Here is a 27,591-nt window from a genome sequence, read left to right as displayed (position 1 = left end):
TACTCAAACAATATACCTAAACACATATAACCTCAAGAAACACGTTAGTCATGTACTTTATATGAATATCAAGAAACAAAGATGAGCTCATCATGTAAAAATTTTCATATATATATGCTTTCCACATCAAATATTTATATAACATATACATTTCCATAATAATTCATCTCAAGTTCAGATTATCTCATATAAGAACTTTGCCTATTGAATTTACTTGAAATATCGATAGATACACAGGAAGTACACTTGAAGTGCACAAAACTCTAATCTGTCAATTTATATTTAAGAATGCTCATACGAGCATATAAATGGGACGCTCTCTCTCGATCCATATAACGGGAAGCTCATGTGAGCCATGTAATGGGAAGCTTATCCGGGCTGTATAACGGGAAGCTCATAAGAGGCATAATCAGGAAGCTTATGTGAGCCCATAACGAGTAGCTCCGAAGAGCCATTAATAAGGAAGCTCTGGATAGCCATATATCAGGAAGTTCAAGCGAGTCAATATCGGAAAGCTCCGGAGAGCCATATAACGAAATGCTCATAAGAGCTGCAGTGTACCCATAACACATGCAAGATCACGAACGATCGGGATGCTCTGAAGAGCTATTAACAAGAAGCTCATGAGAGCTTATAATGGGACGATCTTTTGAGTTGTGGTGTGTCTGCAACATATGCAGGACCATAACCATTTCGGGAACCTTGTATCCATCGAATCTCATTTATCCAAGCGGGACTTATTAATTATCGGGTATTATCGGATATGTGATCCATTCTTATACATGACAATTTTATACATTTCACATACATAACATTCAATTCAAACATAAAAATATACAATTTAATTACACGAACTTACCTCGATAATTGTTCGTGTACGCAAAATCTACTAATTCGACACTTTTTCTTTTCTACGATATAACTCTTTTTTTGATCTATCCAAATCTATACGAAAGAATTTAAAATCAATTCAATACAATTCACATTCAATTCAATCCAATTCACATCTTAGGAAAAATTACCATTTGCCCTTATACTTTTTTTAATTACGATTTTGTCCCCAGGCTCGAAAAATGAAATTCATGCAATTTAATCCTTATTCCAAGCCTAACCGATTTTTACATATTACAATAACAGTTTATATATGTCATAAAAATAAGAATTTTTCCATAAATTTTACATCTTTTCAATTTAGTCCCTAAATCATAATTTCATCAAAATTTCCTTTACAAAAGTTGTTTATCTATCAACAACCTTTCATTTTCTACCATAAAACTTCATAATTCATGTATATTCATCCATGAAAAAACCCTAGTACGTTGATAACTTTGCAAATTAATCCTCGAGCTAAATTAAACAATTACGATCTGGGAAACATAAAAATCATTAAAAACGAGACTTAAATCTCACCTAATTGAACCAAATAAGCTTGCTATCTTCAAACTCTTCTAACTAGGGTTTCCATATAATAATTTTTTGGGAAAGATGATAATATGATGATATTTTCATTATTTTACTTATCATTTTTAATTATTTTTACTTTCCAATTTAGTCATTGTCTTTATTTAATTTTCCATGGATGAATCATTCTACTTATCTACTAACTCCTCTTAATGGTCTATTTACCATATAAAGACCTTTAATTTTGAATTTCATAGCTATTTGATGCTTTTAGCTATTAGAACTCAACTTTTTCATTTTATGCAATTTGGTTATTTCCCTCTAATTAGACATGTAATCTATAAATTTTCTCTAAGAAATTTTCATACGATATTTCAATTATAATGCAGATCATAAAATAATATTAAAATAAATTTTTTTCCGGACTCAGATTTGTAGTCCCAAAACCACTGTTCCAATTTCACTAAAAACGGGCTATTACACAGCGATAGAAGGAAGCTATCATTCGTTGTCTCACATACTTGATGTGATCCCATAGGAATAAAGAACTCGTAGGCAAAGTGAGAGAGTTTTATTCCCTGCACGGCCAAAGCCCACTTCATTTCCTCTGGTGTGATGGTACAGACATAGAACTTTTTCGTCACGAGAATCGGAATCGGTCGAGATGGCAGGATCGAGATGATTTGATTGTGGGCTCTTCTCATCCTCGATATGGTTTGAATAAAAGGAAAACAAAAATGGAAACTAGAAAGTAGGAAGAATTCATAAAAATTACCTTGATTTTAACTTGCATAAAATGTCAAACAGTGAAGAACCTAAACCCCTAGAAACCCTTCATTTTAAAGAGGATTTCTTCAAACGGTTTGGATGGCCAAAGAGAACCAACGACCCAGATGCAAGTAGGCAGAAAACGATTCATCTCTCAACGGTCAGATGTGTGCACCCAATACTCGGCCTCACACATGACAAAGTAGCTATTATGCACTATAGCCCGCAACGTGCCCAACAAGTTGTATTCAAGTTTGACATGATAGACCTAAGGCCTGCCACTTTATAGCATCCCTTAGTCCCACTAAGAGGGGGGCTGGATTGTTATATATCTGTAACCTCCAACCTAAATGTCCTAAAAAGTTTTGGGTCCCCGACCCTTGACTTAGATGGGCCTGACTTGGAAGAGTGGCGTTCTCCAAGATAGCTCGTAAGAAGAGTTCGCAGGTACACCTTGCTAAATGGGGTTGTGAATTGCGTTCGCAGAAAGGATTGCAAGCCATACAAGTAATCCAGATTCGTGACCAACAGGCACGGAGCTCACTGAAGATGTCAACCCCAAGATAGAAAAGGACCACATGCTATGTTGACACACGTCCAACAAGCCAAGGGGTGTGTAGAGAATGTCAACACCAGAGGCAGAGAATGTTAGTACTGGAGGCTCCAGGGCTGAGACAAAATAGTGGGCCCAGTTATGAGCTGTAATAGTAACGGTAGGAGTATGTATAAATACCCCCAACATTTCTCTCAATGGGACACGAGAAAAATATTACTCAACACATATATTTAATGATTGAAAACTTTTTATATAAAATAAATAGTTAAAAGTTTTCAATTTATACCAAACTTAACATGCATAAACTACATGAATAGAGCATGTAATATAACAATTAGATTGTTAAAATATTAATTGTGTAAAAGTTATGAAAGAATGTAAAACCACTTAAGTTTTAAACTGGTGTAAGTGAATTATTCCCCATATATATAAATAATAGTACGACATTTGCATTGAATGCATCTTGAGTAATTGTTTTTGGTAAATTATACAAATAGTCACTTAATTATTAGTGTGTTTATGTTTTGGTCATTTAGGTTTAATTTTTTTATTTTAGTCTCTAACATTATTGAAATTTAATATTTTGGTCGTTCCTCCGATATTTTTTATTGGCATAATAACAATTTTAGCACTTTAATGTTTATGATTCTATCAATTTTGTCCTAATTCTAAAAAAATTGCCTTTAACTTTACACATTCTATCAAATTAGTCTTGATTATTAAAATTAAAAATTTAAAAAAACTAAAACCTAAAAAATTTAAAAGTTTATTTTTCGATAAAAATACATGCAAAAATATAAAATTATATATAAATGAATGAATATCTATTTTCTCATTTTCTAATATTACATTTATTTATCAAAATAATAATTTTATGAGTAAAGCAATTTAAGGAAAAAACCATAAAAAATTTAAGCTAATTCAACTTTTTCCGTTTTTAACATTAGCAATCACCATGTTCAGGTTGAGTCAAAAATTACAATATAAGGTCGAAAAAGGGTAAGAATCAATGTCTTTAGGTTGTTGCCCAAAATGAATTTGTTGCTTTTGAGGTTGTGCTTGAGTGTGGGTAGGTCAAAAACATATAAGTGAGTATGAGGTCTTGGAGATCTCGTAAATGGAAGGCTATGTGGTTAATTTTACAACCAAATCCTAATTCAATGGTATGACGATGGAGAATGTGAAAATTAAGGAGTTTGGAGTAAGGATTATTAATGTTAGTAATTGTGAATGAGGGCAATACTTATTACTCGAAAAATTTGGTAAGGATTAATGACAATGCTAAATGTATAATAAATAAATTATTATTTATAAAATAAAATAAAAAATGAAATATTTGAATGTAATTTAAATTTTATTTGCGGGGTTTTAAAAAAATATTTTATTTATAAAATTATTATTTTAACAAATAAAATTCTAAAGAGAAGGCACACAGAAGCCAACGAAATGGTTTACGATTGTTGTGTACAAATTTACTAGTCCTAAGTGCTATTCATTTACGTTTCATAATAGGAAATGCATCGTTTTGCACTTTCACATATATAAGCTTATATAAAAATATCAAATTTAACTCAATTGAATTTTAGTTTGATAAGTATAAGTACTGTTATTAATACAAGAATATGTGAGTTTAAGTACGTCAAACGTATTATCTTCTTATTTATGAATTAGGGGTAATTATGAATAGTTTTAAACATTATGTAAAAAAATAATTCAAACTTATAATGAAATTATTAAAAAATATCAAATTGAAAATTCTATATCAATGGACAGTCGAAAGATTATTCCTTCTTTGGCACTTGTCCTTTACAGACAGTTTTTGTTTTTCTATTTTTATTTTTATCAATTTACATTTCAGGAAAAAATGGTTAAATTTTAGTTTTAGTTTTTCTATTATATTTAAATTTAATATATTAAATTTTAATTTTAATATAATTTGATGTCTATATTTTTATAATGTTATCATTTAGTGTAAAAGTTAATATTATTTATTTTTCTATTAAAATATTGTAGTGATTATATAAAAATTGAATGACGAAAGTGTCTATATTGACATGTAAGTAAATATTCATCTTTTAGGTTTTCATTGCCTTTTTCGATGGTCAAATTTTAAATTTGACTTCTAGACCATGCTTGAACTTAGATTTTTATCTAATTTAGTCTCTTTACTTTTATAATTTTATTAGTTAGTTTAAATAGTTAACATTTTTAACTATTTCAATAAAAATGATGATGTCACTTTTTTAAGAACACTATTCCATTAGATTTTTTTTATCATGACAAGTTTGATTAAGTGCTTTTTTTTTAAATCCTAATCAAGATTTTCAATATTATTTTTATTGTTACATAACTATCAAGTAAATATATATATTTTTTAAAATTTCAAAATGTCAGACCAAAGAATTTAATAGATAAATTTTAACAATGGTAATAATTGGACTTGAATTTTTAAATATGAAAAGTAGAGGATTAAATTCACGAAAATAAAAACATGAGACTAAATTCCAAAAGCACGAAATATATAAGGACTTAGAACATATTTTAACATCTAATTATTTATTTGTAATTTGACACAAACAAATAATTAATTTAATGCGAAGTATAAACGGAAAACTATACAAATAAATTTAATTTATGGGGCGAAAAGAAAAATAAATTTATTTTGGTATGTAGTTAAACTAAATGATTTTCAAGCAAAAAATGTAAAAACGCTCCAAGTATCAAAGTCTACTTTAGAGTTACAAAATGGTATGGCGTCGCCCGGACTCGAACCGGAGACCTTCAGTGTGTTAGACTGACGTGATAACCAACTACACCACGACACCCTGTCGTCTGTGGTTTCAAATTTATTTTATAAAAACGTAAAGGTACGTTATAGCCTTTATATTTATCCAATGAAATTATTTATTTTATTTCTTCTCTTTGGCGAAAACCCTATCTATCCTCCTCTGAGCATCCTTTTTCCTTTTCCCTCTTTCGAGTCCGTGCTTTTTTCTAGGGTTTGTTCTTTGATCTAACTAACGCAGATTATTAAGAAAATGTCAAGTGCTTTAGAGATGTCGCTAGACGATCTCATCAAGCGCAGCCGTAAGTCTGGATCCGGAAACTCCCGGGGTCGAGGCCGTGGATCCACGGCGGGACCCGCCCGCCGCATTCCTAACCGCCGAGCGAACCGCTCCGCACCCTATACCGCTGCTAAGGTAAATAGCTAGGGCCTCATTCCTGATTGTAACTTTTTTATAACTGTTTTTCCCCGTTTTATTCGATTTTTGTTTACTAAGTTTGTTCTCTTCGTTCAGGCGCCGGAGACGACGTGGCAGCACGATATGTATTCGGATAAGGGAGCAGCGTTGCAAGGACAAGCAGGTCGGGCCTCCGCAATAGAAACTGGGACGAAGCTTTATATCTCTAATTTAGATTATGGTGTTTCCAATGACGACATCAAGGTATTTTTTTTGAACATAAAACTTTCCGCTTTTATCTCATTTAATTTTTATATTATATTTCATGTTCTGTTATTAATACAACGGTGACATTTATTTGAATTTTCCCCTTAAGGTCTTATTTAAAATTTCTTATTAATATAATGGTGATCTGTTCTCTATAAAGTTTCTCGTGATTCTTCAGTCTTAACTCTTCAAGAATTGTTTACATATTCATTATATTTGAGATTAGTTGGGGTAAGAGAAGTCTAGCCATGCTTAGAAATACTTCTAAAATTTTCCCCTTGAGATGGTCTCCATAAACTTTGATTATTGATTCCTGAGTTTAGCTCTTTGGACTTCTTCTCTCTATTTTATTTTGTATTTTCCTGACGTTTTTGTGTTCATATATAGGAGTTATTTTCGGAGGTTGGTGACCTGAAAAGATATGGGATCCATTATGATAGAAGCGGGAGATCGAAGGTATCTAATCGAGTTTGGCATTAGCTGGTCCTTCCGATGAAATTCTTTGTATCCTGCTGTAGTTTAGAACCAAAAACTCTTTTTCTTAGGGAACGGCAGAAGTTGTCTTCTCGAGGCGAACAGATGCTATGGCTGCGGTCAAGAGATACAACAATGTTCAGCTTGATGGGAAGCCGATTAAAATCGAAATTGTGGGAACAAACATTGCTACTCCTACTGCACCTTCAGCAGCTAATGGCACCTTTGGAAGTTCAAATGGAGCCCCTAGAGGGTATGTTCTGTAATATATTGGGTTGATCCTTGTGCTTTTTCTGCTCAAAAGTTTAGATTCTATTATTCGTTACAATATCTTTTGAGATGTAATATTGCACCTAAAAGTTAGGCTGCTGAAATTATCAAACACTGCTTTAAGTCTCCATATGAAATTTCAATTGGATCAATTCATGGTAGAAACTTCCCTTTGTTTTAGCCAGAAACAGAAATTTCTCCTTAATTATCAATTTATTTGAAGTTCTTAGGTTTGGTTTTCAAGTATAACCGGAGTAAATGACCAAATTTTGTTGCTTTGAGGGTCTTTTTTAAGGATTCATATACCACTCACTATGACTTATGTTCTGGTGAGCTTCTTGCCCGAAATATGTACACTGAGATATTAGCAGTCACATCAAATTACCTTGTATATCTCTGATGTGTGTTTAATGGTGATTGTTACTTCTAGTTTGCTCTTGCAATGGTACTGTTCTTTAAATAATGTAGATGTATCATATCACGTTGCCACTTGCACTGGGTGTTTCTTTGTATAATGAATGCTTCTAATTAAAGGGTTGTGCAATTATATTTATTTTTTAAGTGCCTCCTAACTTCCCTTACAGAAGAAATTGGTACCACACCAACCTTTTAATTAGTGACCTCTGAAATATTTGTGAAATATCGTTTGTTTCTCTTATTAATAAATCACCCTACAAACTAATCCAATTATGTTATGGTTTGAAGTGGCCAAGGCAGGGGTGGAGGATTTGGTAGGCAACGTGGTGGTGCTGGAGGTCGTGGCTTTGGAAGAGGCCGTGGACAGGGAAAGGGCCGTGGAGAAAAGGTTTCTGCTGAAGATCTTGACGCTGATCTAGAGAAGTATCATTCTGAAGCAATGCAGACAAACTGAAGCATTTCCCATGTTCTATTGGTTGGTTTTAAGTATTTTCTACTATGGACATATTGTGCTTGGTCCTCGACTATTTTGTGTATCTCTACCAAAATCTTACTATTTAGAAGAACTAGTCTTGGAGAGAACTATTAGAGTCTTGATTTATGGAGTTTGGGCTTTTACTGGTGATTGTTCCTTTGACTTGGGTATAAAGAATGTGGGTTAGTGGAAAGCTATCATTCTGTAATATGCAATGCTTTTGGTTCCATTGAAAATGATTCATCGCTCAAAATTGGTACAAAAGCGGAAACTTTTTCTCTCGGTTTTCCATATGCAAAGGAAACTTTGGCTGCATGCTGTGGGAGGAATCTTGCTGTTGCCCAGAGCTGCATTGCCTTTTTAGTTGCTCCTGCATTGTGAAACCAGGGAGACTACTAGTGAGGTAGATTTCTTTTAAGTTCTTTCTCTTATGAATTCATTTTTTGCTGTTCTGAATTTTATCCTTTGTGTTATTGGTGATGCAAATGATTTTCCTACATAGTCTGTTATGGTGGTTAGGTTATTTCACTCTGTTATATTATTGCGAAGGGGATATTCTTTCCCCAATATCTGTCATGGCTGTTGATGTGTCTTATTGTAGTCAGTTATTGTAGAATCCCTCTGCTTCAGTTCATCCTATTGATTTCTTGGTGGAGAAAAACTGTTGGAAGGCTTAGTACAATTGGCGTATAGGAGCTTGTTGTGAAGCCTGTTTTCAATTTGAAACGGTTATAGGGATTGGTTGACATACAGTAAGATTCTGAGGTTTGCACTTTCTTCAGATTTGGTAGAAAGTAATTTGAGGTCTCACCGTCTCAGCATATGCCTGCTTATCCTTTTGTGGCGTCAGCTGGTATTTGCATCACTGCTCTTATGCTCTTTGGTTGCTAAGGTGTTGGCTCAGGGCAATATGCTGCCCAACCTCCCAAAAGTGGTTTTTGAAGAAAATCTCTTGCTACTGGGTGTGGTTTGAACAAATCTTGAACAGTGTTATAATCCATTAGTGTTAGGGCCTGAATATATAGTTTGGTCAAGAGCTAAGATTGAAGTGGTGGTAACTTGCTTGGTGTTTTATGTCATTGTATGAGCTTCTATGCTATTGCTTGCAGCAAATGGTATATAAATTCAACAACAAAGCATCCACTACTTCCCCTGATTCAAGTTTGGGAAAATTAATATCAGGTAAGAGCAACCGCAGTATGCTATGATGTTTATTTTCTATAGTAGCGGACTATTGGTTCTGCTTATGGTTGCTGTCTCCATACGAGTAAATAACCTTTGAAGTTAGCTCTGATACTTTGGATCATGAGGTCGGTAACACTGATGTTTCTCTTATTTCCTATTTGTCTAGTTTTTCACGTATTATTAGTGACTGCTAACCATTTCAGTCTATATGGATCATGAGTTCCGACATCAATTTGAAAAAGCAGTTATTCCTATTTTATTTCTTTTTAAAGTTTTAGATTTCGGTTAATGAAAGTGGATGTTTGATATCCATGCAAAGCAGCAGGTTCTTTCGATCTTGCTGGTCATCTGGCCCTAATAGTAGATTCATCCATGCCAACCTCCGCCACGACTGGTTTGACACAGAGGCCACACCAAGATATGCATACTTAATATGATTAAATTAGAAATAATGGGTGATAGCAATATATATTCATTGGTAAAAAACATCTAATGATCGTTTTATAGAACATAAAAGCAAGGTCAAGAGTTATGTTTGTTCATTTATGTGCTTCTGCAGCAGTGTTTATGGGTTGCTTCCTTGTGCACCTGAAGATCATATCATTAGTGGAAGTCATGGAAACCTTAATCCTGTTCATACACTCTTCCTCTTCCAGATAAACACTATTTCTGAATATCAAAACCGACGATTTCTTTTTCTTTTACAAAGTATTTATCGGAAATACCCTGGAGGACCCTAGTTTGAGAAAGACCTTTTTGAAGTTGACAAATGAAAATTTTCCCAAATGTGAGTATGCCAATTGCTGCAAAGGTATGGTAAGAAATGCGTACTAGCTGATCATGAACCAATAAATTTACCTGGTCAGCTAGTTCAATAAGAAGTATATCTGCTGGATCAACATTGCTTTAAGAAGCTTTCGAGTTTTTGAACTGCATGGAATAACACATCATAAAAAGAATATGCATGTATATGGATTGTTTTCCAAAATCAAAGAACTAACCCGAGTCATACAAAAATATGAACCTAGAAAGTAATAGGTAAATATCTTGCTGTGCCTTAATATATTTAAGTTATACCGTGGGAGCAAGATTCGACTTGGTAGATAAAGTGCCCCCATGCAAACTCAATACAAGGTCAAAATGTCTGACCTGTATAAGGATTTTATTTAACCACGTCGGCTCCAATGCACCCTCATCAATGATTCTCCGAAAACGAATAATAATAATAATAATAATAATAATAATAATAATAATAATAATAATAATTACAAAGATGAATTAGGAAGGGTGATATTTTTCTCACAAGTTTTACTTGAAAACGAGACTGGAAGCGCCTTGTATTTGATTGGATATCAATCCTGCATTGCATATAAGTACAAAATTAACTGAACATATGCGACTTTATCACAGCATCAGTAATGCCACTTTCTACAACATGCATGACCAGCACAACGGCAATACTCTCATTCAACTTCAAAAGCAAATGGTATTTGGCATATAACATGGTTCCCACTCACGAACGCTACGCAGTATCCAGAGTTATCTACCGTGATTACAGATAATTCATACGAAAATTATATCAAATTTGAACTAAATGTTCTTATCTAGAGAAGAACACTATCATGATGATATTAGTGCTGTTCCAAGCCTAAAATACTTGAAAGTGGTAGCTTATCAACAGCAAACTTACCTTTCATGTAATAAAGGGGCAATAATATGAGATGCAGGCTCCACAGTTGGACAATCAAATCAAGGATAGGTTTTCCACTCTCATGCAGCCTAACATGACAAGCAGCATGAACATCATAAAAGCAGAATCGACAAGTAATATTATGCTCTAAAGGAGCTATTATATCTTCTTCTCTGATCAGAATTATATTTGTTTTCAGTTCCAATACAGAACAATATAATAAATACTTAAATTCTTACATAACTCGCAATTAAAAAGCAGCTGCGACTAAACTACAGTCAAATGGAAAAAAAGAAAATGAAGAAGCTTAATCATTAACTAGTTTAAAGTAATTTTAACTCGATAAATGAAGATCTCTTAGTGAGGGGAGCTCCTTTGACATCTTTTCTAACAAGGGGAGAAGAAGTGGTAGTAAATGTCTCAAACTGAGATGACTAATGTTGATGGCTGTTGCATTATGTTTTGCCAAAGGAGGAGACTTAGTGCAACAAATGGAAACATATGGTCGATGGTTTTGCTCTGATTTAACAGGAGTTTTTGTTGTTTTGATGATATTGATCTAATGGTTTATAATGGTTATAATGTTTGTTTTTTTCAGTTTGTTTATCAGGTTCTATATCTCCTTGAATGTATGTTTGAGATCTTGATTGAAAATGTGATGAACAAAGCATGAATGTCGATAGGGGAAGTGTGTGTTGGAACATGATTCTACTTCTTAGAGAGACATATTCTAATTCAGTTATTAGAAATGATTAGATTGAAAGCTAATAATTTGTTATAGGTTTTTTTTTTTTGTGTCAAAATACCAAATAGAGGAATTATTGGAAACGCTGAGTACTTGTCCAATTTCCTGTTCGAACATTAATTAGACTAATAGGCTTAAAGCAGTCAAAGATTGTGATGACATATTTAACCTTTAAATATTGCGTGTTTTAATCTTGTTATGCATCAAATGAAGAAGCATCTCATGCATAATCATCTCTGCTTGTGGAACTTAGAAAAAGAAGTAGAGAGTTAAATAGTGTTGAAGATGTCATCCCTATCTTTTAAGTGTATTTGAAACTCATAGAAAACTTAACTTATGAATAAATGTATAAGATTATCATTAAAAATAATTGAAGAGATAAATTTAGATATTATATGAATATTTCAAGCTTATCTAAATGTTGCTAAAGAGCTCTTGTTTCAATCTATAAATGTTACTTTATTGAGTTTTTTTTTTTTTTTTAAATTTTTGTTATTGTTTTTGTTCAACACTCCTACTCCTATATAAGTATTATTTGATTTAATTCACGATTTTTAGTAAACTTAAGGAAACGTGATCCGGTACCTATACAGTTTTGTTTCCCCCTTTTTAATTGTATGTTTAATGACATCGATGCCATTATGCTTAATAAGCAAAAGAGTAATAAATCCCCAAAAAGTACCTACTACCTTTACCTTAGGGTATTAAATTAAAGGCTAAATGTTAAATAAGTTGTAGTAAAATAATTAAAAAAAAAAAAAAAAGTTGTTCATACAAACAACACCCATTTGAGTCATTTGAGTTATAATTTGCATTTGAATTCATTTCTCTGTCAATGCCTTTGATGGTGCTACCTTCCTTTCATCAACTTGTACCAATAAAAAACTGTAATATCAGCTTTTTTAATTGACTTAGAATTAAGTAAGTTGAAGTTTTGAAGGAAAAATATAAAAATTCTATTAAGAAAGAAATAAAATTACTCTTATAACAAAATCTCCTTAAAGTATTTTATTAATAAAAGAAATCAAGTAAAATACATTTTTATGATGGCCATTCAGTAAAATTGAATAATTAAAACATTTAAATTCTTTTGACTTGAAATTTTTTTTAAGAATAACGAATTGTATATTTCGATATAAACAACCATGTTATTCATCACATCATAAGTATTAGAGTACAATTATGAATTTAAAAATTTAATTGACAAGGAAAATATTTTAAGCTATTAAATATGAGCTCTATATGAATATAAAAAAATGAACTCTATATTTAACAAAACATGAATAGTTGTAATTAAAATAAAAACTACGCACATACCAAAGAATCAAAACAAATTAAATCTTTCAAATTTGAAGAATCAAAACATTGAAATTGTTTTAACTAGAAAAAAAGTATAACCTATTTATAAGTGTATGTATTACAAAAGGCAGTTCCAAATATATGTTAAAGTATCCTATTTATACGTGTTTAAGTGACCTAGTTAAGGTTTCAACTCGTGCTTGGACGTCAAGAATGGAAAGGGATCAAAACGACATAAATTGGGGCTTGGTGTGCATTCCATGTAGGGCGAGGAGCCGCGGCCTCTCCTTTCGTTTTGCTCATGTTTTGCTTTCTTCCTCACACTCTCATTTGCTCTCGATCTCACGCCTCAAGCTCAAATTAATTTAATTAAAACCATAAAACACTAATTAATTACTAATTACTAAAATTATATAAAATCTAAGTTAAAACAACATGTAAACTAGCTTAATATAATACATTTTACTTAAAAGAATTAATCAAAATTTAAGCAAGTAACATAAATCTCTTTAGACCTAATCAAACTCTTATTATTTCTAAAATAGTAAAAGAAATTGGAATAAATAAATCCAAAAAAAAATACTTGATAAATATATTATTAGGTCCATACATAATCAAAATTAAATCTTAAAATTAAACTCAATACAATTTAAAAACTAAGCCAAAGTCTAAAACTTGTCATTCACATTGAAATATCATGTCCAAAACATTTTGCTCATGTAGTCTTTATTAAAATAATCATATCTTAAAATTTTAAAAATAAAATAAGGTAACTCAAAGTGTATTTCAAAGTTAAAAAAACAAACTCTTTAATTTGTCTGAAGATATTAGTGTTTTGCATAATGATATCCATTTTTATCTAATGCACACGCAATTGCTTAAAGGGTAGTTGCGGAGATGGTGCCAACTCTGGTGAAGAAGTTGGTTAAATGATTTAGGCTGGAGAAAAAACCAATAGAGGTCAAATAGATAAAAATATAAAAATTAAGGGTTAATTTTGTAATTATACTTAATTTTTAAATAGAGTTAACAGAAAAGGTTAATTTTTTTTTTAAAAAACGAATTTTAAGTAAATAAAAATAAATTTTATTCTGCCCAAATCAATTAGTTGATGAACTCATCCTCAAAATTTAACTTAATATTTTTAAGGTAAATTACTAAAATAGTTTTTATTTATTTTTAAGTTACATTTTAGTCATTATATTTGAAATGTTACGTTTTAATCACTCATGTTAATGTGTTGTAATATTTTAATCACTGAGCCGTTAATTGTTGTTAACGGTGTAACAATAAGTTGACGTAGCTCGTTAAATCATCATTTCAAACAAAAAATTTAGTTAAATTATACAATTAGTCCCCATATTTTTTCGTTTTGAGCAATTTAATTTTTTTCCTTTTATGTTCTTTTAACTTTCTTTCTTTTTTCTTTCTTTTCCTTTCTCTTCTGCTTCCTCCTCTATTTTCCTCCCTTCTCCATCTCTTGTAATGCAGTTTTTCTATTTTTCCATTTGTTAATTTTTTTTTTTTATGTTTATGAAAAAAGAAAAGGCAAAAGTTGAAACCAAAATAAAACTTCATTTTCATATTCTCACCCCAAAATTACAAGCCTTCATCGTCCATCATTGCTTTAACGAATCAATTTGGATTTCTCAATGACCTAGCCTACAAGCTCGCCTCACTCGAAGACCTTGCCAGTCGTGACTTATGGCAATCTACCCTCAACAAAGTTTCCTGAGCTTGTTCTCTTAACCTCCTAACCAACCCCCACGACAACCTTATCCATCTTACCTACAATATTTTTGCTCTCTCAAAACTACATTGTTTCATGGATTTTTCAAACGAGCCCTACATTCTCAATTTTAGCCAAATCAGTTTGGTTCCATGCTCCCTTTCTCTCTTCGGTTCATCCATGCTCGGCTTCCAATCAAGCTTGTTTGGGAATAACCAAGAATGTTTAGATCAATTTTATTGTTTGGTTAATTTTATTCGTCAGGAAATAAAAGAAAAAGAAAGGAATGATCTACACGATTCTGTAAAAGTTTGGAAACAAAAAAGACTTGTTTTGAATATAAAGAATTCAATTTATGTTTAGATTTGATTAATGATATGATTTTTTATATTGATTAGTTAGATCCAATTTTTGTAACGTCCCCTAACCCTATATCGTCGCTGGAACAGGGTTACAAGACATTACCAGTCAGTACAGCCCAATTCCGGTTATTAATTAAAATAAATATTACACTCACCCTAGTTTTAAGATGTCGTCCCATTAATGGGCCCTCGCGATCCGATATGAACAGTAAATTCAATTTGGAACTAATTTAGAATCATTACGATTTTTTTAATAAATTTCAAAATTCATACTATATACCGTTGCCAACCATAATTCACCTATTTCATCAATACTTTTACAACCTAAATGACTCTCATTAAACATCCTAGGTACATGCCATTATCAATACTCAACATACTTTACCTCATTGAATTCGGGATCGGCCTGGGATGCTGATTCAACAATCTAGCCTTAACTTAACCTGCGCACGGAAACAAACCGTACGCTGAGTATACACTCAATGGCATTTATATAATCCGAACACTTAAACAATTATAAAACTTATTAATTTATATATATTGAACTATTCAAACTCAATGAGTATTCAAACATTCACTTTCCAACCATTGTTTTGGTTTACTTTAAATTTCAAATCATTTATTAATTTCAATAGCAATTAATCAATCAGTAATGTTTATTAACAATTAGAACAATTATTTATTCAGTAACAGTCAGTTATTCGGTAACAATCAATTATTCAATAATAACCAGTTATTCAGTATCGATCAATTGATCGGTTATCCAAGAATGATCAATTATTCAAGAAAATCGATATTCATAACAATTAAGTTATTCCGTAACAGTCATTCATTCAGTGACAATCAGTTATTCAGTAATGATCAATTATTCAGTAATATTCAGTTATTCAGTAACAATCTAATATCCAAGAATGATCAAGTATCCGTAACATCAATTATTCATAATAATCGTTATTTTATACCTTTATTTACCCTATTAACATGACTCGGACCTAAAGCGGATACACGGATCCAACCAACACACCAAGATGGCACATAGTGCCTCATCGGCGGCCGACGATAAAGATAACGATGAGCGATGCGAAGACACGAGTACCTCATCGGAACAAATTAAACAAGAATCAGTAACATTACGGTACACGAGTACTTCATCGGAACAAATCAAAAAAGAATAGTAATAAGAATGATAACAATATTCGACACACAAAGTGCCGAATCGGTAACAGTAACGGTAACAGTAATAGTAGTCGGCACATAAGTGCCTGATCAGTAAGCCGACAAAACCCGTACACTTTCATATCCTATGGCATGCCAACTATATCCGACTAGTCCGACTAGTTAATAGGGTATTTAATTCATTTTTCAGTTTTCAATTTATTCATATTTTAATTAATTAACTATATTTTTTTCAATTCAATATAATTCCATTCACTTTTCACTAATCAATATTCAATTTCACAATAATCACAATTTTCTATCAATTTCATCACACTTCCAACTACATATATTTTCCAATATAACAAATATTCACATCAATATTCATTTCAATTCAAACATTCACATATATTCATAAATTAATTCAATATAATCAATATTCAATCCAATTCAAATGATAATCTCAAAACACCTACTACATATATATATTAAATAATAAATCCAACAATTTAAGTATTAAGTTCAGATTATAGAAATACAAACCGTAGTTTTTAAGCTAACTTCCGTTGCCTTTGTCTTGTCTTTTCTTAGCCGAGATTTTCGGTACCACATTGACTACGAAATTAATACAATTCATAACCATTAATACATTACTAATTTATATCTTGAGTTACAGAATTCTAAATTAAGATTTGCTAATTTTTCCTGAAACTAGACTCACAAATCTTCTTACCATAAAATTTTCAGAATTTTTCGTTTAGCCATTAAGTACAGTTTATTCTTTAAATTCACCCCTATTCTGCTGTCTGACAGTTTCGACCCTTCTTCACTAAAAATTAATTATCTCATAGTATAGAACTCGGATACTATTCCCGTTGATTTCTCCTGAAAATAGACTCATTAGGGATTCTAAACATATAAATTTAAGCCTCTAATTATTTTTCTCTAATTTTTTATGATTTTCCAAAGTCAGAATAGGGGAACCTGGATTCATTCTGACCTTATCTCACAAAATTCATTATATCTCATAATTTACAATTCAATTGCTTACACCGTTTCTTCTATAAGAAACTAAACTCAATAAGCTTTAATTCCATATTTTATTCATCCTCTAATTCAATTTCTAAAATTTTTGGTGATTTTTCAAACTTAGACTACTCCTGCTGTCCAAAATAGTCTTAGTGCAAAATGTTGATTTCTACTTTTAATTTCAATTTAATCCTAACTAAATTCACTTACTTTTCTATTTTAATTCATACTTTATTTCTACTCAATTTTTAACCAAACTCATACTTAACTATTAAATTTCCAGCATATTTTCCTAATTTTTAAATTTCATCAATTTAGTCCCTACAACATAAAACTTATGAATTACTTTACAATTCAATCCTTATTTCATTTCTAACTTGAATTCCTATCAATCTAACCCCTAATTCATCTTTTTATTCAACATGAACAATATTTAGAAATCTAATAACTTTCAAAATATTCACTTAATTTCATCAAAACCTTGTCCCAAAGCTTCCAAAACATCAAAATTAAGTAAAAAGGGCTAAATTGACTTACCTATTTAACTTTCAAGCCTTGAAATCCCAATTTTTCCCTTTTTCCTTCTTTCTTTCCCCTGCTCTCTGTTTCGTTTCATCCTTTCTTTCTTTTCTTTTCTTTTCTTTTCTATTCTTTTCTTTTTATTCCTTTTAATATATATATATATATATATATATATATTATAATAACTTAATAATAGCTATAATAAAATATCTATTTAATATCCAATATCTATTTTACATTTGTATACACATATATTATTACATTTGTCATTCTTTAATCTATTTATTATATAAATATCTTTTACTTAATAATAATATATAATTTAATAATATACTTATATAATAAGTAAATATACATGTATTTTACAAATGTATGTACATTAGTATCACACATGTCACTATACATATCATACATTTGTCAACTTTTATTTATTTATCATATAATATTAATTTAATAATAATAAATATATTAATATTTACTTAAATAATAAGCAAATAAATATATGTATTACAAATGTGTGTATTATATTTAAAATACTTGTATTTTATTTTTGCCATACACTTGGCACTCTTTTGGTTTATTTACTTATTTAGTCCTTTTAATTTTCTTTATTCTATAATTAAACTTTCACACTTCATTCAATTTAATCCTTTTATCCAATTATTCTTAATTAAATTAAATTCACTTAATTAAACTCTAATTAACCCCTCATTTTACTTGTAAATATTTTTAAATAAATATTTATGAATCCACTTTTAGAATAAAGACCCAAAAATACACTTTTCCTATAATAATGAAAATTTAGGTCGTTACAATTTTAGTTTCAAAATTAGGTATTCAAATCAAGATTTGATTAAGAATGATTGATATTTGGTTTTAATGAAATTCAATTTAGGAATTATATGAAAGAAACAAAGACTTGGTTTATTTGGCGGCAAAGATTATGTTTACGCAATGAAGAATTCGAGAAGAGAGAAAATAAAGGGAAGAAGAAAAGGATCATAAAGAAATAAAAAGAAAAAATTAAATTGTTAAAAAATAAAAGTATAAGGACTAATTTTAACAAATGAAAAACATTAAAAAAACCTATGTTAAAAGAAATGAAGAAGAAAAGAGAATGAAAAAAAAAAAAAAAAAAAGGAAAGTTCAAATAACATAAAAAAATGCTCAAAACGAAAAAAATATAGGGATTAATTATATAATTTAATCTAAAATTTTTATTTAAAATAATGATTTAACGTGTCACGTCAACTTAATGTTACACTATTAACGATAATTAACGCTCAATAACTAAAACGCAACGTTTTAAACATAAATGATTAAAATATAACATGGGACAAACAAAAATAACAATTTTAATAGCTTATCCTATTTTCTATCTTTTAATACTCGAAAATTTGAAATCACAATTTAGGTTGAAACTTCAAAGTTGATAGGCTGGCCTTTTAAACATAGGCAGGCAAAGCATGCGGATATCAATATAGCTTCAACCTTTACAGTTTGCTTTTTGCCTGCAAAAACCATGGTGGAATGAATGCTTTAATAAATGTGTAAAACCAAACAAACATTCGGCAATGACTAATTTATTCGAGCATTGCAAAAAGAAAAAGAGTTAAAAAAATATTAATAAAAACAGTCGTCAATTGGCTAACTAAATATAAAAATATCGAGAAACTTAATCAATATTGAGTTTAGTGGTAAGAATTCCAGAGTCACGAAATTTTCCCTAAAGCCATATTACAATGGGTTTAGGGGTTTTGACCCACTGGGGAAGGCTGGTCAATCTTGCAATATTTTTATTGGGTGCAAGTACATATTCGAAGAGAAAGCTTTTTCTTAGTGTTTTGGATTATGCCCATTGTTCACTGCATCATTATTTCACCCACCTCATTTTCCACTACCATCATCAACAATGAGATCCTTCAATCTTCCAAAAGCTGTTAAAATGATTTCTTTATATTTGTGTACTTCATTCTAATATGTTTATTTAGAGTTTAGCCTATGTGACCCTTTAATCACTCCCCGGCCATTTTACTTTATGTTACATAAGACCTATTTAAACTAAACTTTGAAAATTTTGATTTATTAAAGAGAAATTTTCTTATTCGTTATGAATGGAAAGTGCCTTTAGTCTTTCTATATACATTTAGTATAAAATAAATCTCGTGACTTTCTTTTATTTCATTCGTGAAATCAGGGTATCAGTGACAAATCCTTTTATCTTTACTAGGATGCATCTACCTTTTATTTTTAACTACTTTATTCTATAAACTATTGATAATGCTTGTCACACAAATATTCACTTTATAATTCACATTACATCTAACCTTCAAACCTTAAATATCTTTTCTTGCAAAAAAAAAAAATGTTGATAACGATGGGAAAATATTAAAAAATTGTATTAATTTCAAAGATGTTAAATCAACATACAATAAATCAAGGTTAAAAACAGTTAAACATGATGCCTAGCTATGAATCATGGGTTAAATTAATAAAATGCGAGCTATGTTTCAATGTAGTGAAATAATGTTTCGAGACTTGATCCTTATGTCTCGAGATAATATACTATATCTCAAGATTTGATATCTTATCTCTTGAGACATGTATCTAGAATGCATGAATTACATGAAAATGTATTCTTAAGGTCTCAAGACATGTTCTTTTTATCTCGGGACACATGCTTAGAAATGTAGAAAATAATCATTACTAGTCATGCAGTGGAGTCTCTAAATGTCCCTAAGCAAAGGCAAAATTGTTGAGATCTAATGCTTTTAGTGTAAAGATATTGTCAAATGTACTTGTAATTTTTTGAACAACTTGGTTTAATAAAATTCCTTTACTTTCATTAATATCTTTTGTAAAATGTCCTTAACAGTATGTAAGCTAATATTAACTTATTGATTATCTAATGTTTAACTAATATTAGGTTGTATTCTATAGTTGGAACATAATGTGAGAAGACAACTTATATTAGTAAATAATCTAAATGATCCATAGTCTAATCGAGATTGATGAGCAAGTTGATTAAAAGATATTATGCCGTCTATCAAGTCCAATTAGGGGAATACCTTATCTCAGGTATCAAAACATTTAACTCCCAGATGATAGAGACATAGATGTCATTGTTTGGATTGACAACACATCGGACATGGCCTAAGTAGAATGAATTTTAGATCTGTTTATGGATTTATTCACTCGTGATGTTCATAGTGTGGCTAACCTCAATCCTAAGTAAGTGACAGACTATATGTGCGTGGCTTGTATACTTTAATGTATTAAAAGTTTGAGTTCAATTGGTAATAGAGCCGAAAGCTGGTATGTTGGGTATATGGCTTCTATATGACATAGCTTCACTTACAATAGTAGAATTCATAACCTAATAAAGGGTAAACGATATCCTCTCATCAACAGTACATGATAGATGGAAAACTAACGAGGCTACAAGTCATTAGTTGTTATAGCTGGTATGTGTGTGGGTTGTCTTATGATCTCTGTTTTGAATTCTCTTCCATGTTTATTGTTCCAGTGGACTTTCACTTCTTCTCTCTCCATACTGTCATAGCCGAGCTATTGTCTTCGCAAGTATCCCATGTTTAATGTCCTGACGAACTCTATTAGTTGCTATAGCCAAACTATAGTCTTACCTCCTGACCGTCTCCAGACGTACTAACTTCTAGAGTTTAAATCCTGCAACCAAATATAATCATTAGGCGGTTTCGCAAGTATACGAGTCAGATTGTAATACAAATTTATACAACGAAAGTGACGAAAAAATCATATTCTATTAACAGGTTGTAATTCTAACTTCTACGTTAATAGGTCTAATTAGTAATTTAATTAAACTATATTACGATGAATCCTAAGGTGATGAAAAGTCATATTTTATAAAAATAATTAAAATGCATAAAAAAATATGGGAAAATAATTTGCAGATTTTATTAATTCAAGGACAGAAGACTAACTCGCTCTGGTGGTCATAACTAAATCCTATTTCTAGTTCTATCCAATCAACTAGTCATTAACCTAACAGGATCTCTCGATTTTCCACTAACCTAATGAGTCGGCAAGAACTACTTTTCTCTCGACCTCACAGTCAAGACCGAATTGGGTAAGGTGTTCACGAATAGACAATATCAATTTTGGGTTCATTCCCACATATATGACTTCTTAGGGTCGTCAAGCCTAGGGTTTTAAGTTCTTCTTGTTTCAACCAACTGATTCTCTAAGAAACCCTACATAGAAGTTAATCACTCTCACGTCCACTCATTAATCTCCCGTTAATGGATTAGTTCCCTATGAATCTAATATACATCACAAAATTAATTAAAACGATAAACATAAAAAATATATCAAGAAAAGAGTTTAAGAAGAATCCTGATATATTGATAATAACACGAACAATAATTCACGAAGAGCTGTTTGTTCTACAAATTGAGTTTCGTAAAGAACGAAATAAAAACTAATATAAAATTACAATATGAAAAGAAACCTAAGTAAAAAATAAACTAAAAAGAACTAAAAATAAAACTAACTGAAAGCCATAAACTAAAACTTGAAAAAAAACCGTCTATCAAGTGTTTAATGCTATCAATTTATAGGCCTAGGGTTGGCCGTCTTCTATTTACCTAATTCGATTGACTTTTTTGCATTAAAGTTTGTTGTGCAAACCAAAATTCCCTTGGTTCATTAATTCACCTCGTCACGCCGGTGTCACGACACCCTCTGATCACGACACTGATGGCAGTTTTCAAGCAAATGCTTGATTACAGGGTTGTGTCACGACATCCTCTGGCTATGTCACGACATTGAAGGCAGTTTGCTCCTTTTGAGTGCTTTGTTTACTATGTTGTAACATTGTGGCCAGTCTTGTGTTCCTATGCCTCCAAATGATGTCTTGTACACTCACCGAATAATGTAAAAATGATATCTTGTACATTCACAGTCTTGTGTTCCTATGCCTTCCACATTTCGGGCGGGCCTTCGGACTAGGCCGGGTAGCCTGGCCCATGAACACCTCTAGAATCCACCCATTCATAATCATTTTGTCCCCTACTAAGGAATCAGTTGGTTCTAATCTAAACTAATCGAACCAAATTTGGTTTTCAACCATGTCCTATTTTGTTCATAATTTTCTTGATTTTTTAGTAGAGACCGCCAGTTTGCAGTATCTCTCAATTTAACCTTTAAATGTTCTAAAATTTTGGGTTTAAAGAAATCTAGGTGTGACATGGGGAGTCAAAGCATACGATTTTGGCAGCTCCAATCTTATCGACTGTAAATACTTGGGTAGTTTTGATTATTTAGGTTGTAATGACACTAAGACTCCTTTAAGTAGGCAGGGAAGGGGATTTGATGGGATATATGTTATAAAAATAAACAAGTATCTCTTTTCTTTCTTTTATTCTCTGTTTCTTCTCTTGCTTGCTTCTATCTCCTGCTTCTTTTTATTCATTCTTTTCTTTTTTTACTATTTATGTGTTGAACTACTCACGAAAATTCGAACTAGACCTTCTCCCATCAATAGAGAATAAGTTAGAAGCTTTACATATTGAAAGGCCTGATTGGTGTTTCGATAATGATACCTTACGAAGACATGCAGTTGATTATTTCTTTACTTTATATATAGTGGATGATTAATTGATGGGGAATTTCCCTGAGCAAGGGTGTTTTCCAAAGCTAGAGGCCCATGTGTTTAGTGAATTCCTAGCCAAAGCTAGTATGAAGGAGGTTCGCCACTTTGTTTTCAGTATGAGCCTTCTTAAGGCACCTGGGTAGATGGTTTCCATGCTAAATTTTACCAAGCTAATTGAGAGTTAGTGGGGGATAATGTTTTTAAACTAGTCAACCACATATTCTCAGAAGGGTGTTTGGATCTTATAATTAACATGACTCCTCTAGTTCTCATCCCCAATATTACTAATGCAGAGACTATCAGTCAGTTTAGACCCATTAGTCTATGCAATGTCTTGTACAAATTATTACTAAAACTATTGTCATTTGACTTCAGTAAGTTTTGCGTTGGTTAAACAAAATCAATCTAGTTTCATCGCTTTTCGAAATATTTTGAATAACATAATCATTGTCTAGGAAGCAATTCACACCATGAAGAACACAAAAGGTAGAAAATGGTGGATGGTTATCAAGGTATACCTTGAAAATGCATATGTTCAGATTCATTGGGATTTCCTCATGATACTTTGAAAGATGTTGGTTTGCTTGGAATACTTGTGAGTACTATCATGAAGTGTGTCTCCTCATCTTTGATGCAACTGTTTTGGAACGGCTCTTTCTCGGAAGGTTTCATCTCATTAAGAGGAGTGAGGCGAGGAAATCCTTTTTCTCCCTATCTGTTCGTTCTTGGAATGGAAAGAATAAGACATATAATAGAGGCAACAATTGAATAAGGGTCTTGGGAACCAATTAAGCTCTCACATCGAAGTCCGGGTATTTCCCACCTCTTTTTTACAGATGATCTTTTGTTATTTGGTAGGACGACTGAGCAAGGTGTGGAATACCTTAAGCAGGTTTTGGACAGGTTTTGTTTTTTCTCTGGCCACAAAGTTAATAGACAGAAAACCTAACTATTTTTCCCTAACAATGTGACAGAAGAGGTAGCTGCATTCTTTATGCCAATTTGGGTTTCTCTAGACTCAATGACTTCGGGAAATATCTTGGTATGCCTTTCTTTCATCGTAAGGTTGGTATTAACACCTTCCAAATTATTCTGGATAAGGTGTGGAACCGTCTAAATAGATGGTAGGCTCGTTAAGTTATCATTTGCTAGAAGGCTCACCTTAGTGAAGTATGTTTTACTTTCAATTCCCAATTACTTCATGGCTACAACCTAAATTCCAATTACGATATGCAAGGAAATCGAGAAGATTGCTCAAGGCTTTCTATGAGGTTCCTCTAATAAAGGTAAAAAAGTTTCTATAATAAGTTGGGAAGATTACTGTAAACTAATAATTAAGGGAGGTTTAGGAATTCGACAGTTACAAGACTAGAATAAGTTATTTCTTTTAAAACTGGGTTCAATCTGATGACCACTACGGATGCATTGTGGGTAAAGGTACTTAGGAACAAATACAATATCCATGGGATTATTTTAGATACTTTACACCATAACAATTGTTCTTATGTATGACGATCTATTGATAATTTTAGAGTGAGGTGAAGTAGGGTCTCATCTAGACCATTCAGGATGAAAGGATGATTAATTTCTAGAATGATGTCTGGTTGAGTGATTCAGGTCCATTAAAACTCCAGTACATTGAAAGTGGTCCTCTCGATGAAACCATCAATGTTTGAGGCTTAGTGGATGCGAAAGGAGAATGGAATTCCAATTGGCTTCTAATAGTTCTCCCTAGTAATGTAGTGGATCGAATAAAAGCTTGCATGTAACACCCCTAACCCCTATCCGCCGCTGGAACAGGGTTTCAGAGCGTTACTAGAACATTCGAAACATTTTACAATTAATTCATACAAGTCACTATTCATTAACCAAGATTATTCATAACATCCCTTAATTGGACCCTCGAGGTCCAATACGAGCATTAGAGTCGAGTCACAGGACCTCTAATAATTTTTCGCGAATTTTGGAAATTTTTTTCTGAGGTGCAGGGCTCATACGTCCATGTGGTCTAAGGGACACGCCCGTGTGACCCTAGGACACGCCCATGCTAGAGGCTGTGTTCGACCTTGTGTAACTCTCTGACTTGTATACATGGTCATGCCACACGCCCGTATGCTAGGCCGTGTAGTACACACGGCTGAGATACACGCCGGTGTCTCTACCCGTGTGCTCAATTCTAAAAGCATTCTGTTTCCCAAAATTAAGGTGCAGGGGATACACGACCTAACCACATGCCCGTGTTACCAGGCCGTATGTCATGTGTCTACCCATGTGGACAAAAGAAAGTCCTTCCTAGCTTTATTTCTCACCCCAAACTTTTCCATAATCCTACACCACATCTTGCATTCATAACCCAACAAATCTAAGCATTTTATTCAAGTTAATTCTATCATTTAACGTGATATATCATCATATACAATTACTAATCATTTCAAGCATTCTATCAAGCATATTCTATCCATCATCATGGCATATCATTTCATGCATACATGTTTACAATCTTACCCTGGTTATGTCCTCATGTTAGACATAATTTGATCAACTATTTAACATATATGTGGCTAACATAATATGACATTACAAGTATATCAAAACAATCATTAATAGCCATTCCAATGGCTAAATTACAAGCATCACTTACGTTTACATGCCAATATGGCCAACATCTCTTATACATGCCATTACAACCTCAATTGAATTACCATACTATACCGACATGGGTCGATGGATAGTGTGAGTGATCTCTGTCAAGCTTCCAATCCAACGAGCTTTCGATTACTCTAAAACAGGGGAAAATAAAACAGAGTAAGCATAAAATGCTCAGTAAGTTTGTATAAAACGGTACTTAACTTACCATTCATCCTATTTGAGGTAATTAAGTAAGGTATAATCAACCACTTTTATCTTAAGCCCTATATATATCCTCATTGCCCTTGTTAGTCATATATTTCATAGTAATATCAAGACATGTATGGGCGTAATAATAATCAAGTTACCAAGCACATATGCTTTCTACATCATGTATTTATTCAACATACATAATTCATCTTATTATTTAGAGTATAATTTCACAATAGTTCATTTCGAGTTCAGATCTTTTCGCATCAGAACTTTACACATATTACTCAAAATATCAAAGTCACGATTTGTACACTCTAGGTGTACAAGTCTATAATCAATAATGAACATTCTCATCAAATAATTTCCATGTGCAAATATCATCATCTCATATTTCGTATATTACTTGTCATGTATCATCATTTTTTTGCATTTCATGTAATATTCTTTTATGTCATATTTCTATATCATATAAACCATTCCATGTCAATTTTGTCTTAAATTTATATTTGCCTCTGTTAGAACCTTACCCATTGAATTTATTTGAATTATCGATGGATACATAAGTAGTACACTTGAGGAGTACGAATCAGGATCTGTCAATTCATATTCATTGGTACCTATAAGGTACTATTTCAGAGAGTACACTCTCGAGCCACATATATATACTACAGGATTACCAGTCCAGGCTAAATCCTTTTTGTGACATATGCTCTAAAGAACTTGATTTGGATTACTCGTTTGGGCTAAATCCAATCCATAATATATGCTCGAGAGGACTTATATTAGGATTTCCCGTTCGGGCTAAATCCTATCAGAATTGAGGTTGAAAGATTACTCATCCAAGCTAAATCCTATCTGCAACAAATGTAGGACCTCTTTCGTTTTTGGAAATCACATATCCATCGATTTTCCATTTAATCAACTGGGATTTAAACACTTTTCAAGCATTATCATACATTTTATTATTTCATACCTCCGTGACATTTATGTAATTCGAGTAAAACAAATTTCACATTCATGTCAAGTATACAAGTAACATTTTATTCATTTACTATTTTATTGGGCATTTTCATTTATCGGGCTATATCGAGTAGGTGATCATTTCATATATTTATGACATTGATAAAATTCACAAACACAACATTTAAATCAAGCAAAAAAACAAGTTACATGAACTTACCTCGACAAAGGTTTGTGTATGTAAAATTTACCAATCCAACATTTTCCTTATTCCTCGTTCTAACTCTGAATTTAGTCTATCCGGATCTATACGAGTAATTTAATATCAAGTTATCATTTTTTGCATTCACGTGGACTAAATTTTCATCCAAGAAAAATTTACCATTTTGCCCCAAACTTTTTCATAAATTACCATTTTGCCCCTAGGCTCGGAAAATGAAATTCATGAAATCTGACCATCTACCCAAGCCTAGCCGAATTATACACACAACTTTTACAACACATAAATTTCCAAAATTTCAGCATTTTCCATGGATTTTCACCAATTTTCATTTTAGTCCCTAAATCAAATTTTCATGAAAAATCACTGTAAAAGTTGTTTATCTATCATTAATCTTTCACTTTCTACCATA

At 31.8% G+C, this 27,591-nt stretch overlaps 1 protein-coding gene, 1 long non-coding RNA gene and 1 other non-coding gene across 3 annotated transcripts; 1 reads left to right on the top strand and 2 right to left on the bottom strand.

Moving 5' to 3' along the window:
- Positions 1–5,476: 5,476 nt before the first annotated feature.
- On the bottom strand, positions 5,477–5,550 carry TRNAV-AAC (transfer RNA valine (anticodon AAC)). Its single transcript has one exon. It is a non-coding gene; the product is annotated as a tRNA-Val (tRNA).
- A 65-nt stretch (positions 5,551–5,615) lies between these two features.
- Positions 5,616–8,074, top strand: LOC108455372 (THO complex subunit 4A-like). Its single transcript, XM_017753941.2, has 5 exons — positions 5,616–5,925; positions 6,025–6,171; positions 6,562–6,630; positions 6,720–6,901; positions 7,624–8,074. The coding sequence occupies exons 1-5, from the start codon at positions 5,764–5,766 to the stop codon at positions 7,787–7,789; spliced, it is 726 nt and encodes a 241-aa protein (XP_017609430.1). The 5' UTR covers positions 5,616–5,763; the 3' UTR covers positions 7,790–8,074.
- A 6,975-nt stretch (positions 8,075–15,049) lies between these two features.
- On the bottom strand, positions 15,050–17,650 carry LOC128295130 (uncharacterized). Its single transcript, XR_008285449.1, has 2 exons — positions 17,542–17,650; positions 15,050–15,263 (listed from the first exon to the last, which is right to left on the bottom strand). It is a non-coding gene; the product is annotated as an uncharacterized LOC128295130 (long non-coding RNA).
- Positions 17,651–27,591: the final 9,941 nt, after the last annotated feature.

The sequence above is a fragment of the Gossypium arboreum genome, chromosome 7, assembly GCF_025698485.1.
Source record: "Gossypium arboreum isolate Shixiya-1 chromosome 7, ASM2569848v2, whole genome shotgun sequence".
Taxonomy (NCBI): Eukaryota; Viridiplantae; Streptophyta; class Magnoliopsida; order Malvales; family Malvaceae; genus Gossypium; species Gossypium arboreum.
The sequence above is the reverse complement of the archived record's forward strand: the minus strand, read 5'-3'. Positions and strand labels throughout refer to the sequence as shown.

Excerpts from the sequence above, each read along its gene's own strand:
- LOC108455372 (XM_017753941.2), top strand. The coding sequence starts at position 5,764 with ATGTCAAGTGCTTTAGAGATGTCGCTAGACGATCTCATCAAGCGCAGC. Across the intron at positions 6,172-6,561 it reads TTTCCAATGACGACATCAAG|GAGTTATTTTCGGAGGTTGG; the intron begins GTATTTTTTTTG and ends GTTCATATATAG. Across the intron at positions 6,902-7,623 it reads TCAAATGGAGCCCCTAGAGG|TGGCCAAGGCAGGGGTGGAG; the intron begins GTATGTTCTGTA and ends TATGGTTTGAAG.